The sequence below is a fragment of the Oryzias melastigma genome, linkage group LG5 (genome assembly GCF_002922805.2).
Source record: "Oryzias melastigma strain HK-1 linkage group LG5, ASM292280v2, whole genome shotgun sequence".
Lineage (NCBI taxonomy): Eukaryota > Metazoa > Chordata > Actinopteri > Beloniformes > Adrianichthyidae > Oryzias > Oryzias melastigma.
In genome coordinates this window covers 22,091,170-22,116,863 of record NC_050516.1, presented here as the reverse complement: position 1 = coordinate 22,116,863, position 25,694 = coordinate 22,091,170, and the positions used below count along the sequence as shown (strand labels likewise).

General features: G+C 36.7%; 3 protein-coding genes across 3 annotated transcripts; 1 reads left to right on the top strand and 2 right to left on the bottom strand.

Annotated features, from left to right (window-relative positions):
* Positions 1-243: 243 nt before the first annotated feature.
* Positions 244-2,025, top strand: rplp2 (ribosomal protein, large P2; the record flags this gene model as incomplete). The annotated part of the gene is given in 4 exon segments (XM_024270061.2): positions 244-367; positions 447-495; positions 1,601-1,699; positions 1,895-2,025. Coding segments are annotated over 4 exon segments (348 nt in total). The 3' UTR covers positions 1,972-2,025.
* A 1,949-nt stretch (positions 2,026-3,974) lies between these two features.
* LOC112145063 lies at positions 3,975-9,125 on the bottom strand. Its single transcript, XM_024270063.2, has 6 exons — positions 8,676-9,125; positions 7,329-7,925; positions 7,111-7,215; positions 6,914-6,975; positions 4,584-4,844; positions 3,975-4,446 (listed from the first exon to the last, which is right to left on the bottom strand). The coding sequence occupies exons 2-6, from the start codon at positions 7,915-7,917 to the stop codon at positions 4,393-4,395; spliced, it is 1,071 nt and encodes a 356-aa protein (XP_024125831.1). The 5' UTR covers positions 7,918-7,925; positions 8,676-9,125; the 3' UTR covers positions 3,975-4,392.
* Positions 9,126-17,165: 8,040 nt separating this feature from the next.
* Positions 17,166-22,330, bottom strand: LOC112145064 (potassium voltage-gated channel subfamily A member 10). Its single transcript, XM_024270064.2, has 2 exons — positions 22,022-22,330; positions 17,166-21,041 (listed from the first exon to the last, which is right to left on the bottom strand). Exon 2 carries the CDS (start codon positions 20,873-20,875, stop codon positions 19,193-19,195), a length of 1,683 nt encoding a protein of 560 aa, XP_024125832.1. The 5' UTR covers positions 20,876-21,041; positions 22,022-22,330; the 3' UTR covers positions 17,166-19,192.
* Between the last annotated feature and the right edge of the window lie 3,364 nt (positions 22,331-25,694).

Below are 25,694 nucleotides of genomic sequence, written 5' to 3'. Positions count from 1 at the left end.
AATGTCTGTCGAATATCCAATATCCAACTAACTTCACCTCGGTTTCCTCAAAATGTGTTTTCTATTCAGGCTGCTTTTTTGTATAGCAAACACATTGAGTCTTTTTAGATTGTTTGAATAACATGGTATTACATGGTTATCACATTTAAGAATACAGTTAGTCCAGACTTGTTAACTCAACTATAATATCATTATTTTTTAGATATAAAATAATTTTTTATATATGTATTATTTTTTATACAGAATGCGTTACGTGGCCGCTTACCTCCTTGCTGCGCTCGGTGGAAACACCAGCCCCACTGCAAAGGACATCAAGGACATTTTGGGCAGTGTGGGAATTGAGGCCGATGATGAGCGCTTGAACAAGGTATGCAACTTATTTTAATATCCAGTGGATTGTAGCGTTTGATTTTAAACGCTCTTTGATGAACTCTTTCTTACAACAGGTTATTGGTGAGCTGAATGGGAAGGACATCAATCAAGTGGTGAACTCAGGTAAAGGCTGTTCATCTCGTTCATCTCTGTAGTTAAATGTTTCCTGTGTGCCTGCAGTGATGCTTTGTGGGTTCATTTTAGTTTCCATGTGAACAAATGCATGTCAGGCACATGGCCTTCATATCTAATTAACATCTGGAGCCACATGGATAGGATCCGATTAAGATCAGCTTGAAGTGAATGAAAAGCAAGATTGTATTTTTCAAAAATAGACAAAAATTTGGAAAACTAGTATTTAATAAGAAGGGTGATACGGGCGGCGCCATAAACAGATGCCTTTCAGAAGTGGAAATTACATCACCACAACCTCTTTTATCCAATGGCAATCATGTCCCAGTAGAAAGTGAGCTCAAAGTCTCACTGCCAGGTAAAACAAGGGTCAGGAGTGAAAGCAAAAAATCTGAATTAAAACTTCAAATTCAGGACTATAAGTGAAGGAGAGGAATAAAAAACACAAGTTGAAAATACAAAACAGTAGGTGTTGCTAAAAACAAACACGACAGCATTTTTTATTAGGCAAAAATTTTAGTTTATTTTTTGTTCAAGTTTCAATATTACATTATTTAAACACATTTTTGCAAGTTAAAAAAATGCAACCGTTAAGTTCTGTTTAAAATGTTAAGTAATTGGGAAGTTTGCAATGTGTACTTTTGAGTTTAAAACTGCTAATTTTAAAAAAATTCTCAAAATTGACAGTGTCTGTATTTTTTAAATGTACAATCTGGTTTTTCATTAACTTAAAGCTAATCTTGATTTGACCTCATACAGATAGAACTGGTTGTTGCAGATCACTTACAGCTGTTTTAAAGAGGTAAACAGTTAAAAATGTGGACCTCACACTGCCGATTCCAGATCATTTACATTTTTTAAAATCCTTTTTTTTTTTTTTACTATTTTGTCTAAGTAAACATTTTTTTTATTTCATTTTTTATTTTAAAAATGTTAATTTCTTTAAGGTTTTAATTTAAAATTATTAAAATGTTCAATGTTATTCTTCAAATTTTCCAAATTATTTGTACTAGTGAGCACAAAAAACAAGTTCCTCCAGCTCCATGTATTGTATCTTGTTTGAACATTGATGTAAAAGCCACTTTTCTCTTTCCAGGCCTCTCCAAGTTGGCCTCTGTACCAGCAGGTGGTGCTGTAGCCGCTCCTGCAGCTGCTGCTGCTGGAGCGGCTGGAGCTGGGGCTGCACCTGCTGCAGGTGTGTATTTAGTTATAAATCCCGACAGAAGCTAATAAAGAAAAATACTTTTACTTATCTTAGCTTTTTTGGGCAACTTGTATACATATAGTGATGAATATTAATAGTTGTACTATTTGTTGAGCTGTTATATGCTTACAGTCATTGGCATTCTCTGTTCGCACTCAGACCAACTGTTTTTCATTTTTATTTTAGCTGAAGAAAAAAAGGAAGAGAAGAAAGAAGAATCAGAAGAGTCAGACGAAGATATGGGCTTTGGACTCTTTGATTAATCTGCCTTTTCTGTACACAAAAAGCAATAAAAAATGTAAAACGTTTACACAGAATATATTTTTGTCCCTTCATCTGTTCAACATTTTTAGTAGTTTGACTATGAGAGGGAATAATTCTAACAGGACTCACGTGTGTTACTAAAATAAAGTGTCTGAGGTTTTGTTTTGAAATATTTTACTGCAAGCAGACATTGGGCAACCAAAATTGTGTGTGGTTGGTCTGTTCACCAGCTAGCTAAGCTTACATAATAACAGTGGTGATGGTGCTAGTAAAGTGTCATGTGACATTAAATAATGAAACTGGTCCGAGCAGATTTTCCACTAACTTAGCCATCTAATAACTTTAGCAAAAATAATTATTTCATAATTACGGATGCTTTCATACACAATATCACGTAAAAGAGAATTAATTTCCACAATTTCAAACAAAAAAATCATACATTGATAGAAAAAATTTCAAATATTTTTGTTTATTTCTTTCATAAATTGTGGCTCCAGCTCATGAAACCTTTAAAAACGGGATTTCAGAAAATTAGAATACTGGGAGAATTCTGCCAACATTTTTTGGGAAATGAATGTTTTCAATCAAGTTTCACCAACTAATCATCTAAACTCAAAGCACCTGCACAGATTCCCTAGATATAAAATTGGTTTAGTTTGGCTTAATAGTCTTAATTTTGTCCAATATGGCAAGAACTTGTAGAATGAGGTGGAGGAACAGCTACAACTGTCAGGTCAAGACACATCTGAGCCTGGACCAACGGAGGAAATGTCTCAACAGAACCAAGGAGAAGGAGGACTGGACTGTTGGCCAGTGATCCAAAGGTCTTGTTTTCTCACGAAAGTAAAATGTCTTTCATTTGAGAATCAAGGACCAAAGGTTTGGAGGAAGACTTGTGAGGACTAGAACCCCACCTCTTGTAGATCCACAGTGAAATCTCCAGTCATGATTTGGTTCAATGTCTTGCACTGGTGTTGTTAAATTCTGTTTTCTTCAATCTAAAATCACTACAACAGTCTAGCTGCAGAATGTTTGAGACTTCAAACAAAGACTTCATGTCTTCATCTTTTGCAAAAAGCTGAGAAGTAAACGGTGATTTCTCCAAAGTATTCTAATTCTCTGAAATCCTGTTTTGTGGGTTTCATGAGCTGGAACCCTAATTTATGTAAAGATAAATATTTGGTAAGGGATATTTTTGTATTATTTTCTGAAAAGTTACTGATGTTTAAAGCTGTGAAAGGTTTAGTGAAAACTGTTTCATAGTTTGGGTAAAGTGTACTGTTCTGTTTTTTTCATCCATGACCCATAGTGTGACATTTGGCATTTTTATCTATACGAAAAGTTCTGACAAATTCATAAAAAACACACAAAAATAGCTAAGAATTGATATTGTCTGTAGGCTGTGACAGTAGAGCTTCCTTGTGTCCTGGTATGCCTACCAGAGTTACTAATACTCTTGTAGAAAAGTAGGGCATCTGTCTCATGCCCTACTTTTCTATAACTTTCAACCAGCTTTGTTTGATTGCTCCTCCTTTCATTATTTAATACTTCAAATATTTGAACAAATCCAGGGTGTGGCTCCAGGTTGTGTTCAAGTATCTCTCTGTTCATGTCACTAATATCCGTAGAACGTGTGGGTGCATGTCCATTAACACGTAGTCCCTCATTTATGAAAGAATCTACAAGCCGCCGCCTCACCATCATGATTTCAGTAAGTTAATATAATTGTGTCTTGAAGTAAGCTGTACTATTACAAAATCTACAAAACTGATGGGTACAATCAACTATCCAATATTTTCTGTTATATTTTTGGTAGTGATTAGTTTAATTATTGGGCAGGATTAGGACAAGTTCCACATAATGGATCGTTGGTAACAAAGACAAAAAAATTATTTAACTTGTATTCAAGTTTTTCCTTAAATTAAATATTAGTCTTGCACAGCTTCAAAAAGTAATTTCATAGTCATGTGAAAAGAAAGCTTTTTTTATTTAGACAACAATAAAAATGTGACATCTTTTCAATAGAAAATATGAATGCCTGCATTCATAAACACTCAATGACATACAATTTTAAAACGTTTTTTGGCTTATATACAAATAAAAATATTGCACCATTTCTTCTTGTACATCAACAATTAATATGAAAAAGGAACATATTTGTAGGGCTACTGCCTTCTCACAGTCCTGTGCTTTATCATTAGATTACAAAGTGTGCAAACTGAGATCTCACTCTGAGTAGATCCTTCACATACCTTACAGAAACTTATCAAACTCGCTCACATTTTTTAGGTCACAGGAGATTACAATTCAGATAAAAGCTCCAATGTTTTTGTATCTGATTAGACACTCTGCGTGTTAGATTAAATTAGGTTGAGGAAGTTGGGAGCTGTTGACGTTGGTCCATCATCGGTTTAAATGTTTCACGTAGTTGCCTCCTCTTGCTCGCTGTCAGACCACGGATGATCCGAACATGCCTGGAAGATGAATCATACCCATGTCAAACTGATCAAATCTGACAAATTCAAGAGAAAACCTGCATATCATTTTTCAAATCTGTTTTGAAATGTTTTAGCTGTCTTCCTTGGAAAGCTGCTCCAATGTTGCCTCTCACCTGTTTGTATTCAAATCGATGCTGCAGATAGTTCTTCCCGAGGCATGTTATATGGCCCACATTCTGTTTCGAGAGTCCAGCTATCCTGGCAGTGAAGTCGAGAGTGAAGGCCAGTTTGACCAGCTCAGGTGCAGTGGGAGGAACGGTGGGAGGATTGGTGACTGGTGTCACTCGTTTCTCCACATATGCATCCACCAGCTTCTGGAAGGAGGAGTATGTCATCTGCCCAAAGAAGCTGTTTAGGATGGGATTACTTTTCATCTGGAAGAGAGGAGGAGAGCAGAACGGTCAAACAACGATTTCTACCATTTTTTATCTTATGTTTGAACGGTTGCTATATGTTCGTCTTTTTATGAATTAAATTAAAATAATTTGCTTTTTATCACCATTGTTTATGCCTTTTATTTAGAGCAGGAGATGACCATAAGATAACAGATAAAAACAAAGAATTTGAAAAAGAAACTATTTTTGTCATACTTAAAATTTTTCTGTTAACTTCCTGGTTAACTTCAACAGTAAACAAAAATGTATTTAAGTCCCTTTTGCTTTAGATCATTTTAGAACAAATCCTGAAAATGTTCTCCAGTTTTTCCCATTTTTAGCCCTGTCAGGGCCAGATTAACTTTTAGTAACAGAAAAAAGTTATATTTGGGGAAAATTATCATAGTAAATAGCTAGTTAGCATTTAGCTGTTGCAAATCTGCAACGCCTATGCTGAGAGGGTTACAATTTAGCCGACAACAGTTCCAGTAGACAGATGACACGAAGATAGTAAATGAAGAATAACACGTCAATGAAGTTTACTGAAACAGCTAAAAAAAATTCACAGCCTTTTCACCCAAACTGACATTGTTTGCAATAGATTTGTCTTATAAATATACTTTTTTTATGTTTAAAAGGAAATTGATGCCAAGATTTTCACAATATTCCTAAATTCATATTCATTATGTTTTTTAATTCAAATTTTCTATTCAAATCTCTTTTAATATATACTGTAAATTTTGTTTCTGGTGTCCTTTGGGTTTGGCCGTAGTGGAGATTGGAGTGTGACAGATTGTGGACAGGTGTTTTTTATTTAGATAACGAGTTCAAACAGGTGCCATTACTACAGTTAACGAGTGGAGGACAGAGGGTCCTATTACAGAAGAGGTTACAGGTCTGTGAGATGCAGGAATCTTTCTTGTTTGTAGGAAACCAAATACTCATTTTCTGCCATAATTTACAAATACATTCTTTAAAAAAACCGACAATGTAATTTTCTGGATTTTTTTTTCTCATTTTGTCTCTAATAGTTGAGGTATATCTATGATGAAAATCACAGGCCTCTCTCACCTTTTTAAGTGGGAGAACTTGCGCAATTGCTGGCTGGCTAAATACTTTTTTGCCCCACTGTATATTTAAAACCAATTTTATTTTCAGAACCTATTTCAATAATATAAACTGTAGTCTCCCTTTTTTAAACTACAGAATAAACTCTCAAACTTTGAAGGTGGGATGCAGTACCAACACTTTACTTTAAAGGTTTATTTACTTCCGGTCACACACACAGTTTGGTTTGTGTTCTTAAAATACAACATTATTCTGTATTTTAGAGCAAAAACTACATAGCCTGAAGTGTACTTTTACTTCACTCCATCAGACTTACGGAAATTGCAAATCGGCAATCTTGGACATCACAAATATTCATATTTGGAAAAAGATTGTGAATATACAAGTACTCAGATACTTGTAACATACACCCCTAGTCACATGGTACACCTTGTGTGAACTTGAGGTCTAAAATAGCACAAGCAAATGAAAATGGATCAAAAACGAAACAGAATTGCAATCTAAAAAGATTTTAGATAACATTTTGTGCAGGTGGCAGAACATAATAATGGTACAGGCCCTCTACTATTCTGAATCCATCTGGTTGTGGGACTTAAGTGTTTTAACAAAGCAAATTTTACATCAGTCACATGATATGATGCTGGGCTTTTACTACTTATGATCCTAAATTTAACTGTGAAAGCTTCTTTCCCTTCACATGCACATTTGCTTTCAGCACAGATCTTTAAAGTAGATAAGTGCATTTTTATGAAAAGCTTCCTGGTCAGAGAAATTGCAAAAGAGGTTATTTAAATTATAGTTTAGGCGTTTCTTAAGCGTAAAATCATTTACAGAGTTTAGACTTTTTCTAATCTTTATGGTAGTGTTTAAAGGTTTCTGCGTTGAAGCATCCCACACGTCATCATAAACTTACCCTGCAGATACTCCAAGGTTGCAAAAATGGGGTTGAGTTTTTAATCAATTCATACCTTTAGACCCTCTTAATAAAAGGAAACACGTACCTTGATATCTATGGCATCACCGTGCTCCATGGTCAAAGCAGTGATCCTTTTGATTAGTTCCTCTGAATCGAAACAAAAAGCAAACAGTTCTTAGTACTTGCAGAATGTACAAACGTCTGTTCATATTTGCCACATTAGGAGGGATTTTACACAAACAGTTCTATTTTTAAACGCTGCGTAAAGAAGTCGTTTCTCACCATCCGAGAGAGTTTCTGTTTCCTCTTTGACCTCGTGCACAATTTTTTCTAGTTCCTCTGAGACTTTTTCATAGTACGAGTATGTCGGTTCAACACTGACAACAGCTGTAAATAAGAAGTCGTTTGTTAGTAAAAGCAACAGCATTTATGTAAAGCAACAGCATAGAAACAGAGCTTCTAACATACTGTTAGATACATGAGATAAATGAATGATTTACCTCCACACTTGCCTTCTACTCCTGTGATGTCAGGGTCCTTCGAATGTTTAAAAGAAAGATTTTTTTTTGAGAACCGTCTCTTCAAAGACTTTCTACTCAGAGATTTCTTTTGCTGATTGACTGAAGTTGTGTTGAGGCACGTAATGACAGAATCAGAACCATTAGAGTTCCCTGCCAGACCATCCGGCTCATCTCCTTTGTCATTGTTGGTCTTTGGAGACAAAAAGCTTAGAAGATTTTTCCAAAACGATTGCTTCTTGCCCTTCTTCGTCTTCTTGAGCGATTTATCCGGCTGTTCGGGAAGACTTTCTGCCGCATTCGGTGGAGAACAGTCCTCTACAAAAACATCAACTTCCTTGAGCGACGATTCGTCAGCCAAGTAATGGGAAGGATCACTGGAGGATCGTCTTGGCCTTCTGGACATGGTCACCCATTTGTCCTTTCTTTCATTCTGCTTTTCTTCCACTTTGCCATCATTTAGGCTGATGCTCCGCTTGACGTACACCTCCAGGAGACGAATTGTGTCCTTGTGAGGAACAGAGATCAGCTGGCCATGAGCAGGCTTGTTTTTTTCTGACCTGTTTTCCATCACTGGGTCTGAAAAGGATGTGAAAGAGGAGACAAACATTGACGTCCAACTCAAATCACAATTTGATCCATTTTAAAAGTACTCCCAGTGGTCTTTTAATTATGATTATGGCGTTTTTAGCCAAGCTAAAAACAACTTTTGTCCTTTTTTAAGACATATATTCTGCAGAGCGGCAGGAGTTTAATAGAAATTCGAAACACTTAAATTTCTGTATTTTGGTCCTCCATTATGAGAAAAATGCTAAAAGATCATGTTAAAAACAATAGTCCTTAAAAGTATTTACTTTTTTTTGCAAGACATAAGCAAAATACCACTTAACTTTAGGTTTAAGCAACTTTTAAAATGAGATATTAAATGTCTAACGTAATAATATTTATCTGAGATTGAAAACTTTTAAAAGTGAGTTTATGTAAGCCCTAAACTTTACAAATGCTCAACAAAACAACCATCCGATGAGTCATACTGTTATTGTTAATGATTCATTACATTATTCCTGCAGATCTTGTTTCATCCGTATTCTAACATAAATTCGAACAAAAAAACAACAACAAATATTTCCACCAAATACACCAAAATTCTGCAAAGCAATGTCAAAGTACTCATTTAAAAGGAAACGAAGAGAAGAACTGGAAAACTCCACAAAAGGTAAAGACAAAAATAGCTTTAACAGAGTGTTGAAAAAATGAAGAAGAAGACCGAGTAAAGAGGACAAAAAGTTCTTCAGCCACAGGATTAGGTTGTTGTATTTATAATCTCACCTGTAAATCCGTCGGACTCCCCACAAATACCCTTTGGAAGGCGTAATCTTGAAGGTTTTTGTTTGTCCCGTGAAGGAACGGTGAGTGTTTAATGCCGGGTTTCAACCTCTACCTGCCAACTCAAGCGGAGGCTCCGCCCACATTGTGATCTGTATCACCTGCCTTCTTCCAGCAAATGAAGGAGCTGGTGGGATTTTCCATCCTGCTATCACGATACTGCTTTTTAATGCTGTCACCGAAGAGGGCGATGATTTGATAACACTTGTTTTCGGTTTCTCTGCCCTCCTTTTTTTCAATGTTTTTTTCCCTTGTTGCGCAGTAGAGCCACGTTTAACAGGAAGTAGAACAAGCTTTGTAAAAAAAAGAAAAGAAAAGAAAAAAAGAACTTCCGTCTTTTTGTCTGTCTCAAGGAGAAACGAATACTTTATAAGGATTACTGCCTTTTCCCCTTTTAAAAACATATTTATAGATTTCAGTCTACTTTACCCCGTTTGCATTTTTAAAAAATAGACTTCTCAACTCCACTTTCAACAAATACAAACAGAATTTCGTCATTACAATGTGTTGTGATGTGTTCAAAATTAATATTGATGTCAAAATTGATAATAATTTCAAATAAATAAAAAACACGAAAGCTGTGTTGGAGACTTCCTGACATTTTAAAACTATAGATCATCCTTTTTAAATAAAGAACTGAGATGTCTTGGTAACTTTCCAGACAATTGGCATACAATGAAGATCTGAATTTATAAAAAGGATAGCTACAACTACTACTAAACCATACATTGATGATAAAGTAAACTTCCCTTCAAAAATTATTACCTTTTTCCACGTTACTCTTACATCTAGGTCTAATATTTGTCTTGGTTTGACCAAAGGTGGCAGTTTCTGGGTTATATTGTATATTTTAAGCATTAAATACTAAATTTCAATTAAAAAAAGTCCTCTGCAAAGTTGTGATTGAGGAAAAACTTTAATGAAAGTTGATCATCTCATGAGTCAGTTTATTATTATTGCTAAGTTGGTATTTGAAGCCATATAGTTAAATTGTTGCATTGTTATTTTTCTTTTATCAATGAAGTTCTAAAATTCCTAGTCACACATTTCTTTACAACTTTTATAAGACACGGTGTCACTCAACTGATCCAACCCAACATGACTGCCCATAAAAGGTGTTCAGATGACTGCAGCTGGTCTGATACCACTTGTGATGTTTCCAGGAAGTAATGGAAAGAAAAAAACACATAGATATCTAGTTATGCAAGATAGGCTACTTCTAACCTGTTCCACAGTACATATTACTGCTTAATGTTTTTCAGAAAGTAGCCCCTCACCATACGAAATTGCTATATCAAACTTGCCAAGCATTACATACAGCATGTCTTTTATTACCTTAAGTTGTTTTCAACCCAATGCTGAAGTGAAACATATTTTTAAAAGTTTATCACTTGCATTTTACATTCAGATAAGGAGCCGTATGACGTACAAATTGATTTAAATAAAATTGTTAATTCAAAAATGGCAAACAATTCAAGCCTGTTTAGAGCTTAGATGATGTAAGTGATTAACTGGCAATATCTGTAAATACCCTGGGATTAATTTCGTAAGACAGATTGTTTGGAAATGTGTAAAACATGACAAAAGACTTATTTTTCTTTCCTTAAACTAGCTTAATTTGACTGGATATACTGTTTTTGATTCTATATTAAATCAAAATAGAGACAATTATTAAAAATGATCAAATCAAAGTGTTGTCAGTAAGTAAAACCTGATGGGAAATACACTATTACCAAAAGTATTGGCTCACCTGCCTCGACTCACATGAACTGAAGTGTCATCCCATCTAGAGTTCAATATGATGTCAGTCCACCTTTTGCAGCTATTGCAGCTTCAACTCTTCTGGGAAAGCTGCCCACAAGTTTAAGGAGAGTGTTTATAGGAATTTTTTTATCATTCTTCCAAAAGCACATTTCTCAGGTCACCCACTGATGTTGGTGGACAAGGTCTGGCTCTCAGTCTGTGCTTTAATTCATCCCAAATGTGTTCTATGGGGTTCAGGTCAGGACTCTGTGCAGATCAGTCAAGTTGATCCACACCAGACTCTGTCCTCCATGTCTTTATGGACCTTACCTTGTGCACTGGTGCACCTTCATGGTGGCAGAGGAAGGGGACCACTTCAAACTGTTCCTACAAGGTTGGGAGCATAGAATTGTCCAACATTTTTTGGTGTTTTTTGGACCAAGCCGAACTCCTAAAATACAGGCCCACACCATCATTCCTCTTCCACCTAATTTCACACTCGGCACAATGCGATCCGAAATGTACCGTTCTCCTTGCAACCTCCAAACCCAGACTCGTTCATCAGATTTCCAGATGGAAAAACATGATTCATCACTCCAGAGAAAGTGAGTCCAGTGGCGGCGTGCTTTACACCACTGCATCTGACGCATTGCATTGCACTTGGTGATATGTGGCTTGGATGCAGCTGGTCGGCTGTAGCAACTGACTGTGCAGAAAATTGGTGACCTCTTTGCACTTCAGCATCCACTGACCCCTCTCCATTAGTTGATGTGGTCTACCACTTGGTGGTTGAGATGCTATTGCTCCCAAACTCTTCCATTTAGTCATGATAGACCGGACAGCTGACTGTGGAATATTTAGGAGCGAGGACATTTCACCACTGCATTTGCTGCACAGGTGGCATCCTATGACAGTTCCACACTGGAATTCACTGAGTTCCTGAGAGTGGATCATTCCTTCACATAACAGTCTGCATGTCTGAATGCTTGATTTTATACACTTGTGGCCAGACCGAGACATTAAGATACCTGATTCTGATCATTTGGATGGGTAAGCCAATACTTTTGATAATATAGTACAGCTTAAATTGAAACATATCCCTCAAAGTGACTGAGCACAAGCAGAAAATTAATTTTCTTTGTAAAATTTTAATCTAAAAAAATGTCGCTCAGTAATTCTATTGTAATACAGGTTTTAGAAGTAAAATGTTGATGAAAGTTCATTACTATAGTCTTCCTAGTGCAATAAATAATATGTTATTGTAATATACTTTTGTAATGAGTTACTCCTAACAATGTGATTGAACTGAGAGAAATAGGGACTGCACTAAGTAAAGATAAAAAAAACATGTTTGTTTAAGTCACATGAAAAACAAGAAAAACATATTTAAAAAAAAAACATTACTAAAACACATTTTTAAGTAAATCAATCCACCCCTCAATTTCCAGCAATGCAGAGGAAGAAGTCTTCTCTGTAATTGAAATTCATTTTTTATTTGTCAAATAGGGCTAAAAAATTAATAATAATACAATTTCACCTGTAAATTGTAGTAGCTTGCAGAAACCACTAGATGTCACATTTTACTGCTTTGTTGTGCAGCACATCAAACACTTGTTGGACACATATACAGTCTATGGTTGGACACCCTGTTTTCATGAGTGCTGTAAAAAAAAAAATCAAGATTAAATGAGTCTACATTCATGCTGCTCTGCTACTGAATTACAAAAGAAATGGTTATAAATTAAAAATATATATTTATTTTAAGGCCTAAATCGTGCAGATGATAGGCCTGATCCATTACACATTTTTTTAAAACAATGTCAGGAAGTTACATGTCTTCCAAAAGTCATCTGACATTTCAGTCTCTTCAGTATTACTCCTCAGCTTTTATGAGACTTCACTTACGCGCTGCAGCCACCATTTCCAGGAAATGTGAAAAACTGTGTTACACATTAACAGATTCTTTTATCTCCGCCTTTTTGTGATTTCATTCAACACTCTCTGATTATTGCTGTTTACAGGAAAGGAGCAAAACTCAACCTTCACTCATTCAAATGACATTGATTAGTCTAAATAATTAACATTTTGCACTAAACAGTTTTAATTGCTCTTCACTGTAATGAATGTCACATCAACCCTTAAATGAATTCAGGTTCTACAACTTTAACATTTATGTATTTTTTATGTTGGAGTCTTGAGGCACCTGGATAGAGATGACATGGCTCAAAGAGATAAATATTTATTAAAGGTTGGTGCACTGTGGCTGCTCGGCTGCATTGAAACCTCCGTGGAGGTTCACTGTAGGATGAAATGTGAGTCATGTTTTTCCGGATAAACTGCAATGAAAGATGAAGAAGGTGACCTGAAGGATCGAGCTTGAGCAGAAAGGAGAGGTTGCTGTTAAACGAGAAGGGTATTTTCCACAACAGGCTCCAAATTTCAGAAAGTCCATTAAGAGATCTCAAAGTCTTGACTTTATTATTGTAGATTAGAAAGGGAAATTACGCCAATAAAATAAAAACTTAATGGCACATCTTAAAACTTGAATATTATGTCATTACATTTTACTTATAGTGTACATCATCTTTAAAACCCACAACTTATTATATTACATGTTTGTCTTTAAAAAGCTATTGTTTTAAAAAAGTTTACATGGCACTTACATGGTGGGAACCAATGTGTTTTAGAGTGAATAACCTGCAGACAATTTTAGATAAAAGAACTCTTAAGACTTATATTATAACATCATCATCATCATATCATGATATCATGAGCAACCTCTGCTAAAAATAACCACGATGAAGTGTAGCTATTATAAGGATGATTATATTTATCAATTATAAAGACAATAAACAGGATTATATGGGAACATAACTAAAAAAAGGTTTCATATTTGTCTTTTTACACAAACCTTAACCAAAATATATCATCCATAAAACAAAAAAATAAATTAAAATAAAATTCTAACTTTGTTATAATCTTTTTCACTGAAACTTAGGAGTGTAACGGTTTACTTTAACAACAGTTCGATTCATATCATAATTTGTGGTTGATGATTTGAATCAGTTTTGAATTATCTAATTGATCCAATTCACTGATCTACATCCGTAGACACCAGTAGCCAAAATGTCAAACAGTGTAACTCAGAGATTAATAGCTGGAACTGACAGTGCAGCTGAAGTTTTCCAGATTCCTTGCATTTAAGATAATCAAGTGTAAATTAAATATGTGTACAAAAAGTTCAAGAATCAATATCAAATCCATTCATGTCTTAGTTTCATAAAGTTGCTAATCTACATCAAAATAATACAAAAAAATCATTATTAGAACATTAATACATTAACATTGAAGACACTATATGGTCACGTCTTCAAAATTCAAAGTGTTTCCACACATTGGATTGATGATGGCTTGATCATTATTTTGCTGCCATCACGTGTCTTGTCTGCTGTGATGCACTTGGTCGTTTTTATGTTACAGTAAAATAAACCTACCATGTCTCAATCCATATGATATTTTCTTAGAGAAGTAATAATTAATCCATTAATTAATTTAAGCCATCTAGATCAAGCTGTCTGCAAGTTGTTAATTAAATTACATCAAATCAACCTATACCATTAAAAATTGTTTTAAAAAATAATGATGATGTAATCATCTTGGAAAATATAATTAAATCAGATTGTTCAAAATGAACCAATATTGACTATGAGTCATATCAGCAACCACAATTTGTGATATGAATTGAATTGTTGTTAAGATGGATCGATACACCACTATATTTTTCAGTACTGATTATAATTGATTTATTACATTCTTAAATGATTTTATAATAGTATAAAGTAACAACTTGCCTAAGACAGATCAATCTGGTTGGATCATGAGAATATAAATTGATAATGGAGGTTGATTAATCGTTACACCCCTAGTTGAATTTCATAACTCTCCCTTCTAAGAAAAGACATCTTTTTTTAATAAAGAGGAACTTAAATATGTAACCATTTTCTATAACATTGTAAAATGGCAAAACTTTTTTCTGTATGTATGATTATGTAGAAATCAAAAACCTCAATTCACTATTCCATATTCCTTTAAAAGCTGGATAGTTGCTTTAAATCTTCCACAGGTTTTCTTTTCAAGAGAAATGAGTCTAATATAACATAATATGTTGCTCTGCTCCTAAAGCATCTGAGCTTTTTTGGCTTGGATCAGAAATGTGATAGTGTTGTGCGATCTGTCTGCATCCAAAAGGAACTTAGACAGTGACCGGACTAAACTGGAGACTTTCAAGGGAATCCATTTAAACTCATTTTGACTTCCAGATGACTTTACTCTCTCCAGGGCGTAGACTGCAGCACACATGCTGCTGTCTGTGCATCCTGAAATTGGTTTAATGTGCCTGCTGACAGCACAGTAACCCAATCTACTAATATGACTCACCGTCTGAGCTTTGTGTTGTGAGTCTTGTACATTGTTTGCTCCAGAGAGCTTTGATGCAGCCTGTCACCCGCTTCGACAATGAAAGAACTGAGTTACAGTAGGAAAATGCTGTCTGATCTTGCTTTTGGCAAATTCTTACTACGGACGTCTACAGACAGCAATATTTGAGCCCGGGAGGGCAGCTTTGTCTCTCTGACACAAAATATCTTAATCAGTTAAAAGGACCAACCAGAAAGGCAGGATGACACAATGATTAATAGAAGGTTGGTTTTATTTTAAACAAAAAATAGAAGTCATGTATAAGGCCAGATCAATCTCATAATTCAGACCCAAATAAGGTGAAACGAATAAACTTTTACATGAAATGACCGGCCTAGAGAGACACAAAATGATTTTTAAAAAGTTTGATTAAACCACCTGAAAGACAACTAAGTGACAGTCTGACACTAAAATAAATAAATAAATAAATAATAAACAAAAAAAAACAGATTGGGATGGCACACTGGAACCTGGAATGGCCTGATAAGATGGCGATAAAATTTTTTGCACCACAGAGGAAACACTTGTCCCCAGAAAAATACACTATAGCATTCCTGCAACAATCAAGAAATATTGTAATATTCTTAAAGACCCGAATTGAATTTTTGTGGTTTTTAACATTTTTCTTATGATAGAGATCATATAAAAAAATAAGAATAAAACTCTGTTTCTGAGTACTGAAAAAGCTCTCAGCTGTGATACAGGAACTGAAATGGATGGGCCAAAATCTCCCTCATCCGCTCCATTCTTATGCAGTCAAATAAATCCATTTACATCATTTTCCTTGTCTGAGCTGGTATCTGGCTCAAAACTGTACGGCTGCTGGATAGCTTGACTTTTGCTTGCCATTTTTTTTGTTGCACTGCTGATGTTAGCGTGGGGTTGTGAGGGGCTGTAAACAAAATAGTGTAAACAAAGGGATGATGGGATATCAGCAGAGGGTTGTGCCGGGCTCACACTACATTCGGTGTAACTTGCCATTTATATAGGAAAGATTAGTAAACAAACTCTCAGTATGCCGTAATTTTGAATTATTTTTACAGCACTTCTTTTTCTGCGTGACTGGAACTTGTATTAAGTTTGTCTTAAAAGGCTTAAATGTACATATCTGACTGTGTTACACATATTGGGTAACAAGTAGGGGAGATCTGGGTTGGTTTTCACAGTGACGTAATGTTTACAACACAGTGAAAACAGCGAGTACTGCAGAAAATGGGTTTTATTTTGAAAAATGTACCAGATGTACTTTACACTCGCTTGCATGATCTCCGGTTTAGTTCGTTAATAGACCCAACTTCAGAAAAAAGTGAAGCTTCGTCGTCCGGCAAAAATTGGAAGCCAACAAAATGGAAATGGAGCGCCGCAGAGGCAGGACGACAGAGACAAGACCGGGCTGGATGCAGTAGGAGCCCGGGTTACTTACTTCCATGCCAACAGTTCTCCCTGAATTTCAGAGGTAAATTTCTGATGAACTACTGGCACTTTTTCAGAAAATATGTCATAAAAAAAATAACATTTTTTTTGTTTTTTGGCTAAAACTGCATATTGTAGTTAAAAGACCAATGGGAATTATTTTAAAATAGTTAAAAAATCAAATTGGGTAAATACTTTAAACAAAAAACAATAATAATGATAAAACAAACAATGCTTTTTTTAAATTGATATTTATATTAAACTAAATTAATGAGACACTACTGTTAAATATCCTTCGAAAAAGTGTCACACACTCTCTTAAATACACCATGCACATTAACAAGTTGCATGAAGCTAAAATATATTTCATAAAATTGTGTCATTTATGTGATTTGAAAGACAAAGCAAGGAAAACTGTCCACACCAAGCTGTGGAGGCCGAGGTAGATTATGTAAATTATTCATTTGTTCTGCATATTTAACTTGATGCTTTTGCTACTAAAATGACAGTGTTGTAGATCAGGCAACCTTTAATTTGCCGTTAAGTTTTTCCCATATGAGAGAGACGTTTTGCGGTTAAGCAAATTTAAAAAAGAAAAAAAAAAGCTGGATTTTATTTAGGATTTGTAACAATGCAAAAGCAAATTCTTATAGTCACACTCTCCTCCTCTTCCAAACACTATTTATTTCATTACTGTGAAAAAAATAAAGATTTTGTCCTTCTGATCAAGTTGGATTTTGACTATAGAGCATATCCTGCAATAACATGACTTAAAGGAAAGCTTTTTTTTTTTTTGCAGGAGAAAACAAACATAATTTTATGTGACGTGGGAGGCATCACAAGCAAACTTTTAATCATAAAATCATAGAAAATAGCTTTGAGAAGGTGTTAAAAAACAGCCGACGTGTAACTGAGCCCTAAAACCAAACACTGACACCACAATCTCCATTTGCCACAGCTTTATGCAAACACAAGGGGCGGAGTTACAACTAAGCGGCAGAGCTGAGCACAGGAGAAACGAGCTTAAAATGTGTGGAAAATTAGCAATATTGCAAGTTATAGACAAATTACTTTCAGTTTGTCTTCATGAGTTGCACAAATTACAACTTTTAAACCAGCTTCAATTTATCACCATGAAGTAATACGAGGGAAACAACATATTCTAGATATACGTTTAATGAAAGGCACTCTTTGCAGGGTAAATAAAACATAGCAAATTATGACACTGTCTACTGTACAAAGTTGACACATACAGCAACAGTCCTCACATATAACTGTTCTTAACAAAGTAAAGTGCTGGTTACCAAAGTGACCACCTTATTGCATTATATTTTAATTGAAAATATTGCTTTTTTTGTGTTTCAAGAATACAATACTTTAATGTTCAATCATATATCACCATATTGCATACTGTAGGAGTATTATAAAGGCATCCATTGACATTTCAGTACAAGCCATATTAATATGGATAATACACGCACATGTATAGAGAGTGTGGCATGCATAAATGGTGTCAATTCATTTTTTTCCCATGATAAGTGAATAACCTTATGTCACATCAGGAACCCCATACATCCTGGCTGTCCCTGCCATTTGAAAGTCACAATCTAAATAGTTAAAAAACTGTAATACATTCAACCTAAACATACACATATAAGACTTTCATTGCTGATGAGAGAGGTATATCTCATTTCGGCCCATTGCGCCGTGCAAAATACATAAGGGGAAATAAGGCAAATGGAGGGCTTTTTTATTTTTTATCTTCATTACTGCATTATTGCTCACATTTTCAAAATTAACAAAGTTCCCCTGCCAAGAAGAGATGGTTCAAAGCTCAAAAAGTGCTGCAGAGACATGTTTTAACAAACATGTGCTGATAAGGTGACTTTGCATATAATAAAAGTGATAGCATGATTCATTTATAGCACCGATTCTTCAATTTGGAATGGACAGTTAAAAAAAGGTCTGATTGTATTAGCTTGGGGTTTTATGCTGATTTGCAGACGTAAGCATGTAAAATGTGTCAATCCTAAGAGCCAAAATAAAGTGAACTCAACTGCTGCTATGATAACAGAATTAGTTGAGTTAATTTATGTAAACTGTTACTAAAACCCCCCGATCTTAATCACTATGGGTACATGCACGACAGTCTACATTAACCAAGCTAGTTTTATACACTGCAGTCGATCTACAGTAGAAGCCTACTGGCAGGCATGCTACTGCGCCAGCTATTATCTAATTTCACACAGATACGGTTACACTGCGTCACATGGAGAGGTGATGCTGGCAGAGCATTCACAGCTATAGATTTGCTGATAAGACAATGTGCGCCAATGCCCTCTTAGCTTACACAGCACACGTTTGCCTGCCCTTGAACAGTCAGGCCTGTCATAAGTGTGCTGATTATGACAAAGTGTAGTCCGTCCATTATGAGATCAAAACATTTTTGATTTTTAATTTTCAATGGGGCAAAAATATTCTCATATGGACCATGCACAGTTTAAAACCCAAGCTGCCTTTCAAATATTAACAGTATTTTAATCTACAAGGCAAACAGACCCAATGACATCTTTCTTCAGACATTGCTTTCGATCTCTTTAAACTCAACAGACAGTGTAGTTGCTATGATGTGTTAATTGCACTTTGACACATCTACTTCCAGACAGGCACGTGTGCAGAGGCTGTCTCACTGCACAGTGCATATTAATACTGTAAATAACTGCAAATGGTGCCATGTTTGAAGTATAAAAAATAGCTAGAAAGCTAATAGACATATTCATTGTGTGGGTTTTGTGCCTGAAACATTTACAGATCCCTCACCTTTTCCATCAGTGGATGCCATTTTTGTCATTCTGCCATGTTCCGTTACTTTTGTTTAGTGATAATGTGCTTCCGTACTTGTTAGCAGCTGACTGTTTCTGAGCAGCCTCTGCTGCTGCATCAATCACTTGTTTTTCCTGCTGCTCGGTCTCCCGGTGGTAAAAATAGTTAAAGTTGGAGACGATGACGGGAACAGGCAAGGCAATGGTTAGGACACCAGCAATGGCACATAGAGTACCTACCATTTTACCTCCCATTGTGATAGGGCACATGTCGCCATAACCAACGGTAGTCATTGAAACCACAGCCCACCAGAAACCATCCGGGATGCTAACGAACTGCGTCTGGGGCTCATCCACTTCAGCAAAGTAGATGGCACTTGAGAAGAGGATGACTCCGATGAAAAGGAAAAAGATCAGCAGCCCAAGTTCCCTCATGCTGGCTTTCAGGGTCTGTCCCAGAATCTGAAGACCCTTGGAGTGTCGAGAAAGCTTAAAGATTCTGAAAACTCTCACCAGCCGGATGATTCTCAGGGTTGCTAAGGACATGTTCTGACCTGAGTTTGGATCATCGTCCGGTGTGGTGCCCAACTCAGTTCCCAGTGTTACAAAGTAGGGGATTATAGACACAATGTCAATGATGTTCATGATGTTATTAAAGAAGTCACTTTTGCTGGGACACACTACGAATCGGACACCAACTTCAAAGCAGAACCAAATGATACAAATAGTCTCCACGATGAAAAATGGATCCGTGATGTATGCCACTACGTTGGAATGATGGGTGGAGCTGCCTTGGGTGCCGTTTATCGTTTGGATTATACCTGATGGGAAGTCCTTCTCCTCTCTGAACTCGGGCAGAGTCTCTAAGCAGAAGATGAAGATAGAAATGACGATGACCAATACAGAGACCACAGCCAAAGCTCTGGCCGCACTGGAGCTCTCTGGGTATTCAAACAGGAGCCAGAACTGCCGTTTCAGTTCATTGGTAGGCAAAAGGACTTCAGGTTCTTTGGTAAACCCTTCATCCTCACGGAACTGCTCCATTGCCTCATGACCCAACTCATAGAAAACTATTTCATTAGCAAAAATATCTAAGGGAACGTTGGCTGGTCTGCGGAGTCTCCCTCCAGACTGATAGTAGTAGAGAATCCCATCAAACGATGGGCGGTTTCTGTCAAAAAAATACTCATTCTTCATTGGGTCGAAGTAATTTATCCTCTTCGTGGGGTCACCTAGCAGTGTCTCTGGAAACTTATTGAGGGTGCTGAGCTGGGTTTCAAACATCAGGCCTGAAATATTAATGACAACTCTTTCATCTTTGTCTTCCATGTAGTGCTTTTCAAAAAGATCTTCATTCTCATAATAGTCCTTTGGCATCTTGCTGAAGACGCTGTCAGTGGGAGACTCACTGTTGATCAGGAGCTTCAGATTAGAAATCAAACTGCCACTGCTGGAGTGTGCCTTGGAGGTCAGTGTGGGAGGAGTGGAAGGTGACAGCCCATCTTGGGCGGAGTGATGCCCGCGGCGTCCTCTGCGTGGCGACTGGGGAGGGGAACTCAAGCGGTGGGCTAGGAGGTTCTGATCTGGAGCTTCTGAAGTAGGTGAGGTGGGGTAACCAGAATCACTGGGATCACCCAGGTTGATGCCAACGTCATCCATGTTTTCAAAATTAACCAGTGGAACCTCCATCGCCTGCTTAGTCGTCAGCCACACTAAAACCTGCCGCCCAGTTCAGGAAACAGAGGGGACGCCTCACCTGGCGCCACACTGAATATCCCGCAGGGCTTTCCTCCTTCTAGTTAGGTTACCATTCAGGCTGCTGTTTGCTCCTTCTGAATTCAGCCCTTTAGAGAATCTGCAAAAACAGAAACAAAGGAAAAGTATGTTGCTTTGAATTTTTGTTCAGTGGTGCAGTCCAGTTTTGTTGGTAAAGAGGTTTTTTCTGTCAGCTTCTGTTTGCATCAGCAGAGAAGCTGCCATCTGATACTCTGCATGTACAGTTATTTTTTTTCCCCCTTCAGTTTCTCTCCAATGCCCTAAATGAAAACACCAACTTGGCAAGATTGACTGTGAAAGTGCTTACATGCAGCATGGAGGATAATATTGCTGATCATGTGCAACAAAACTGTTTCATTCCCTTCTGGAAAAATAAAAAATCCATAAAAGAAAACTAAGTCTACATTGGCAACAGAAAGAAGAAAGTCTCCAAAATTGAATGCATCCTCGAATTCCTGATTGTCCCTTTCTAGTCACTAAATTGGTCTATTTCAAGCTGCCTCTTGTTTAGATTTGTCAATTGTGCTTGAATTTAGTTTGTCTGGTTCCGGCAGGTAACCAAACCCAGACACCTGCTATTAGACTGCAATGCACTTGACACTTTGGGCCCTTTGGGGCTCAAAGGGACTCGTGTGACTCTTTCCACTAGTGACACAGCAGATAAAATAACACCCTGGGATATATAATTGAATGTTATGTAAGGAAATCATACAGCGCTTATGCAAAAAATATGCGTATTGATTACAATTGTGTGTAAAGAGGGTTTTCTGAGTTCAAAGAAAAGGTCAAAATAAAAGCAAAGAACCAATACATGCAATTTCCCATCCTTACACTGCAGAAACTTTTACAAAGCCAGTTTTTGCTGTGAAATGCAAATAAATGTCACTGCTTTCTGAAGCTGAGGTGACATTGAAAGATGCAGCATATAGTATGCTCTATGGACTTTTACAAGTATTGCAAATTTAAATTAGAATGAATTATGCATTAAACTAGAATGTAATTCCTGAAAAAATTAAGTAAATTGAAATCAAATAGGGTGCAAATATCGGCAGCTCTTACCCGTGTCCCCAGCTCTGAAGAAGTTTTTGCGTCCTTTCTGTCCTGCCTAACGGCTTTGCTCTGCTCACCCTCATTCCCTTCACTCTCCCCCATCCAAACTCCCAATCAAGAGTGTCTCTACCTCTATTAAAGCTCCCTCTGGGTAATTTAACACCATGCAAGAAACCAGAGAGGCTAAAGGTACCAACATATACGCTCAAAATTACACTCTCTCTCTCACCCGTGCAAAAAAAACAAAAAACGCTCCCATCGGCAACAAACTAGTTTTTGAAATGGGGGGTCACTTGGCTTTGTTCTTGCGTTCCCTCCTCCGTCAGCAGGGACATTATTGGTAAGCCCTCTGATAGGTGATTTGCAGAGCAGGAGCCAATCGTTGTTTGATGGGGGGGAGTGTTGTACCCACTGTTTTTCCCCTTTTCCTGCAGACTAAGCATCCAGATGCAATAGCATCTGTAGCATACCACCCATCTTCACCTCGGGGGTTAAACAATATTCCAAAGATCCAATACCTGCACCAGCAATACCTGTGCGACTATTCAACCCTCAGAAGTAATGTTAATTTGCCACCAATGCTTTCCAAATTTTACAGACATCTCTGAACTATAAATGCTTAAAAGCTCAACTGTAGGAAAACAAGAAAAAGGCTGTATTAAAATTAGTGCATTTTTGTTAAAACATTATTATTGATATTATCATTGTTATTGTTATTGTTAGACTTAAATTGTTAGAGTGGCTCTAAATTTTTCTTAGTGTAAAAGCTTAGTCAATTATTTCAGCACTTTTATTCGAAGGACAGCCAAGTTGGCAGCGTGGGTTGAATATTGTGTTACCTGAGGGTGAACTAGCTGCCTAAAGCCAGATATCAGCTCTTCATCTTCCTGTCATTCTGCTGCAGCCAGGAGATGTCTGTCTGCTGGTCCCCTGTATAACATTGCGGTACAAGCAGGACCACTGCAGGCAAGCGTGGACAAACGGCTTCAAGGTCATAGAAAACTGCTTATAGACTTCAAAGTCTAATCCTTCCCACACGTCCCCATGTGCTGTCACTTAATTGTGTGCATAAGCATTCATGAATTTCAACAGAAAGTTGGTGCTGAAACATGTTTACAGGGATATCAATGCACAACTCACTGTGCAAGAATGTGCATCTAGCATTTTTTTCATGCAGGATCCTCAAATATTCTGTACATGTCATTGAGAACGCAGTCAGCTGAGGATTGTCAGGTGAACACAGTATAATAGAATTTGATGCAAACATTAAACACCAGCAAGACTATCAGTGAGGAGGTGTATATATACTCATGGGTCAAAGCTGGGAAAGTAAATAATCACTTCATTGCAAAATGAGTTTTGCCAGTGAACGTAGAATGGAGGGAAACCGATAAGATACAGCATGGACTGCAGCTGCTGCAGTGTCCCCTGTCTCAGGAGGACTGACAGGGTACCAGAGGGATTAACGTACCTCTGTGTGCCCTTCCATGCAGCCCTCTATTCATCATTTAGCTCTCCCTGACACCAGCACCCTCCTTAGTGACACTGTCACCTTACCAGTAAACAGACAGTGTTGACGAAGCAATATGCAGGTTCATTTGTGAACAACACAAAAACTGCAAAAGTGGAAACACCTCCGGAAACACTTGACCTTGAGCTGCACTGCACAGGCAAAGCAGCATTTGTCTATGAGAAGAAGAAACTTAGTTTTAACAATACTAGGATCCAAGTGTTCACAGTTACAGCAACAAAAGTAAAAGACTTACCTCACTAGAGTAAATCTTAAAAATCTAAGATAGTAATTTATGTTTTAATAATGTCACATTCTAATGTTTCTACTTAGCTTAGAAAAACGGTTTTAACCAAATTTCTGTTTTATCTATATTCGTTTAACAATTACCTTTGGGGGTATAATGTCGACATACTTATTGGCATGATTGTACAACAATTATGTTTTTAAAAGGAAAATAAAAAGGTGACTTTAATGAGGCTAAAGCTAAAATTGTTTTCGAAAACTCCCTAAACTAAAAAGGACACTTTGATGTCATGTTACATATATAATCTATTAGAAGCCTATTTTAATATAAAAGCAACATACATTTAATAGACAACAGAATTGGGGAGTGAGCAGTTATGAATATCTCTCTTTGATTTTTCAGTCTGCAGAGCCAATCAGAAAATGAATTAATATTTTTCAAAAACGACCTGTTCTGATTTTAAGAAATAATATAAATGAAAATAAAATAAATTCCACTTCCAAAACCAAAACTCGCCTTTTTAGTAAGAGCACACATGATCAAAGTCATTTGTAAAAGAACTATATGTTCTCAGAGCTGTCACTAAAAAAAGCAAACAAAGCAACCCTGAAACACCAAAGAGATTACTATTAACTTTATAGATAAATATTTCCTTAATCTCATGTATTTTGTGGTATTTTTCATAGTAAAACTCTTCCTTTTTAAATGTAATTGTATATTTATTTAACAAAAGACTTGGGCCGAATTTTTCTACTGTCCCTCCATCTTCTCTCTACCCCTCCAATTGTAGGGGCATTTGAAGTGGTAGGGATGTCCCAAACATGTTTTTCAATGATTAACCCTCCAAGTAATGCTGTGCTGCAGAGTAGAAGCGCATTTCTTCATGTGGTTGTGTTCTGCAGCACAGAAGTTTACATTTAAATGCCAGTGATGACTTTTTGCTTTAGCATGACTTTTTAAAAGCTATAAAACCAATGTTGTTGTGTATGTCTGAGCCCTGGCAGTTCCACACTAACGTAGCTGAGCGGCGACTGTTGATGACATAATTGAGTTTTTGAATTTGAAGACACTATTTTACCATAACTCTCTGTTCGGAGGGCCAAATGTAGAGATAGGGAGAAGCCAAAGGGGTAGGAGATGAATTCTGATTCGCCCTTTGTACTATAGCAGTCTCAATGTCTGTTAGAAGGGAAAAACAAATCAAATATGTAAAACTGATGATATATAATATACTGTCACATTTGTAGTCACACTCCTATTTTTTTAATTTGTTAATATTTTGTTTTGTGGTTTTAGCAGAAGCCAATTTAATAGAGGGAAAAGTCCTGATTAAGCCCAGGGACTTCACTTTGTCTTGGGGACAAAAAGGAAACTAGGCCACATTTCACTTTTTTTTAGCTCTTAGAAAAACTTTCTGTTAAAAAGTATGTAGTTTTTTTATTTATTTAGATGGGTCACAGAAAGAAAAAAGTTGTTCTAAATTAGACTTGTTCTCGACTTGCTCTCAGAGTGTTTACATGTGGTGCCATAACTCACTGGTTCCTGGTTTTTCTGAGTCAACCTTATTTTCACCTCTCAACAGCCGATCCTGCTTCCTGACTTTCATCTCTGAATTTAACAGAAGAAAAAAACATATGGAGCCCAAAAAAATAAAGATAATGTTCATATACAAATGGGATATAGCCACAATGTCCGCCCAAGGAGCCATCAAACTGATTACACGCCATTGTTTCTGGACTGGAACATAAATGACCAAAAGCTGTCAACTTCATCTCCTGCACATGATCTGGGTAATACTATCTCAAAAAATGGTCTTCCATCAAAGGTGACAGGAGCATGTGAGGTAGCGGGGATTAGACACTCCATCCTCGTAATCTTATAGTGGGTTGTAAACGCGACTGGTTATTCCAGTCAAGTAATCCTAT

What these genes read in the sequence shown, in the direction of transcription:
- LOC112145064 (XM_024270064.2), bottom strand. Translation starts at nt 20,875, where the DNA reads ATGGAGGTTCCACTGGTTAATTTTGAAAACATGGATGACGTTGGCATC.
- LOC112145063 (XM_024270063.2), bottom strand. Translation starts at nt 7,917, where the DNA reads ATGGAAAACAGGTCAGAAAAAAACAAGCCTGCTCATGGCCAGCTGATC. An exon ending in AGTAGAAGGCAAGTGTGGAG is followed by an intron (nt 7,216 to 7,328) that starts GTAAATCATTCA and finishes TCTTATTTACAG; the next exon opens with CTGTTGTCAGTGTTGAACCG. An exon ending in GTGATGCCATAGATATCAAG is followed by an intron (nt 4,845 to 6,913) that starts GTACGTGTTTCC and finishes CCTCTCTTCCAG; the next exon opens with ATGAAAAGTAATCCCATCCT.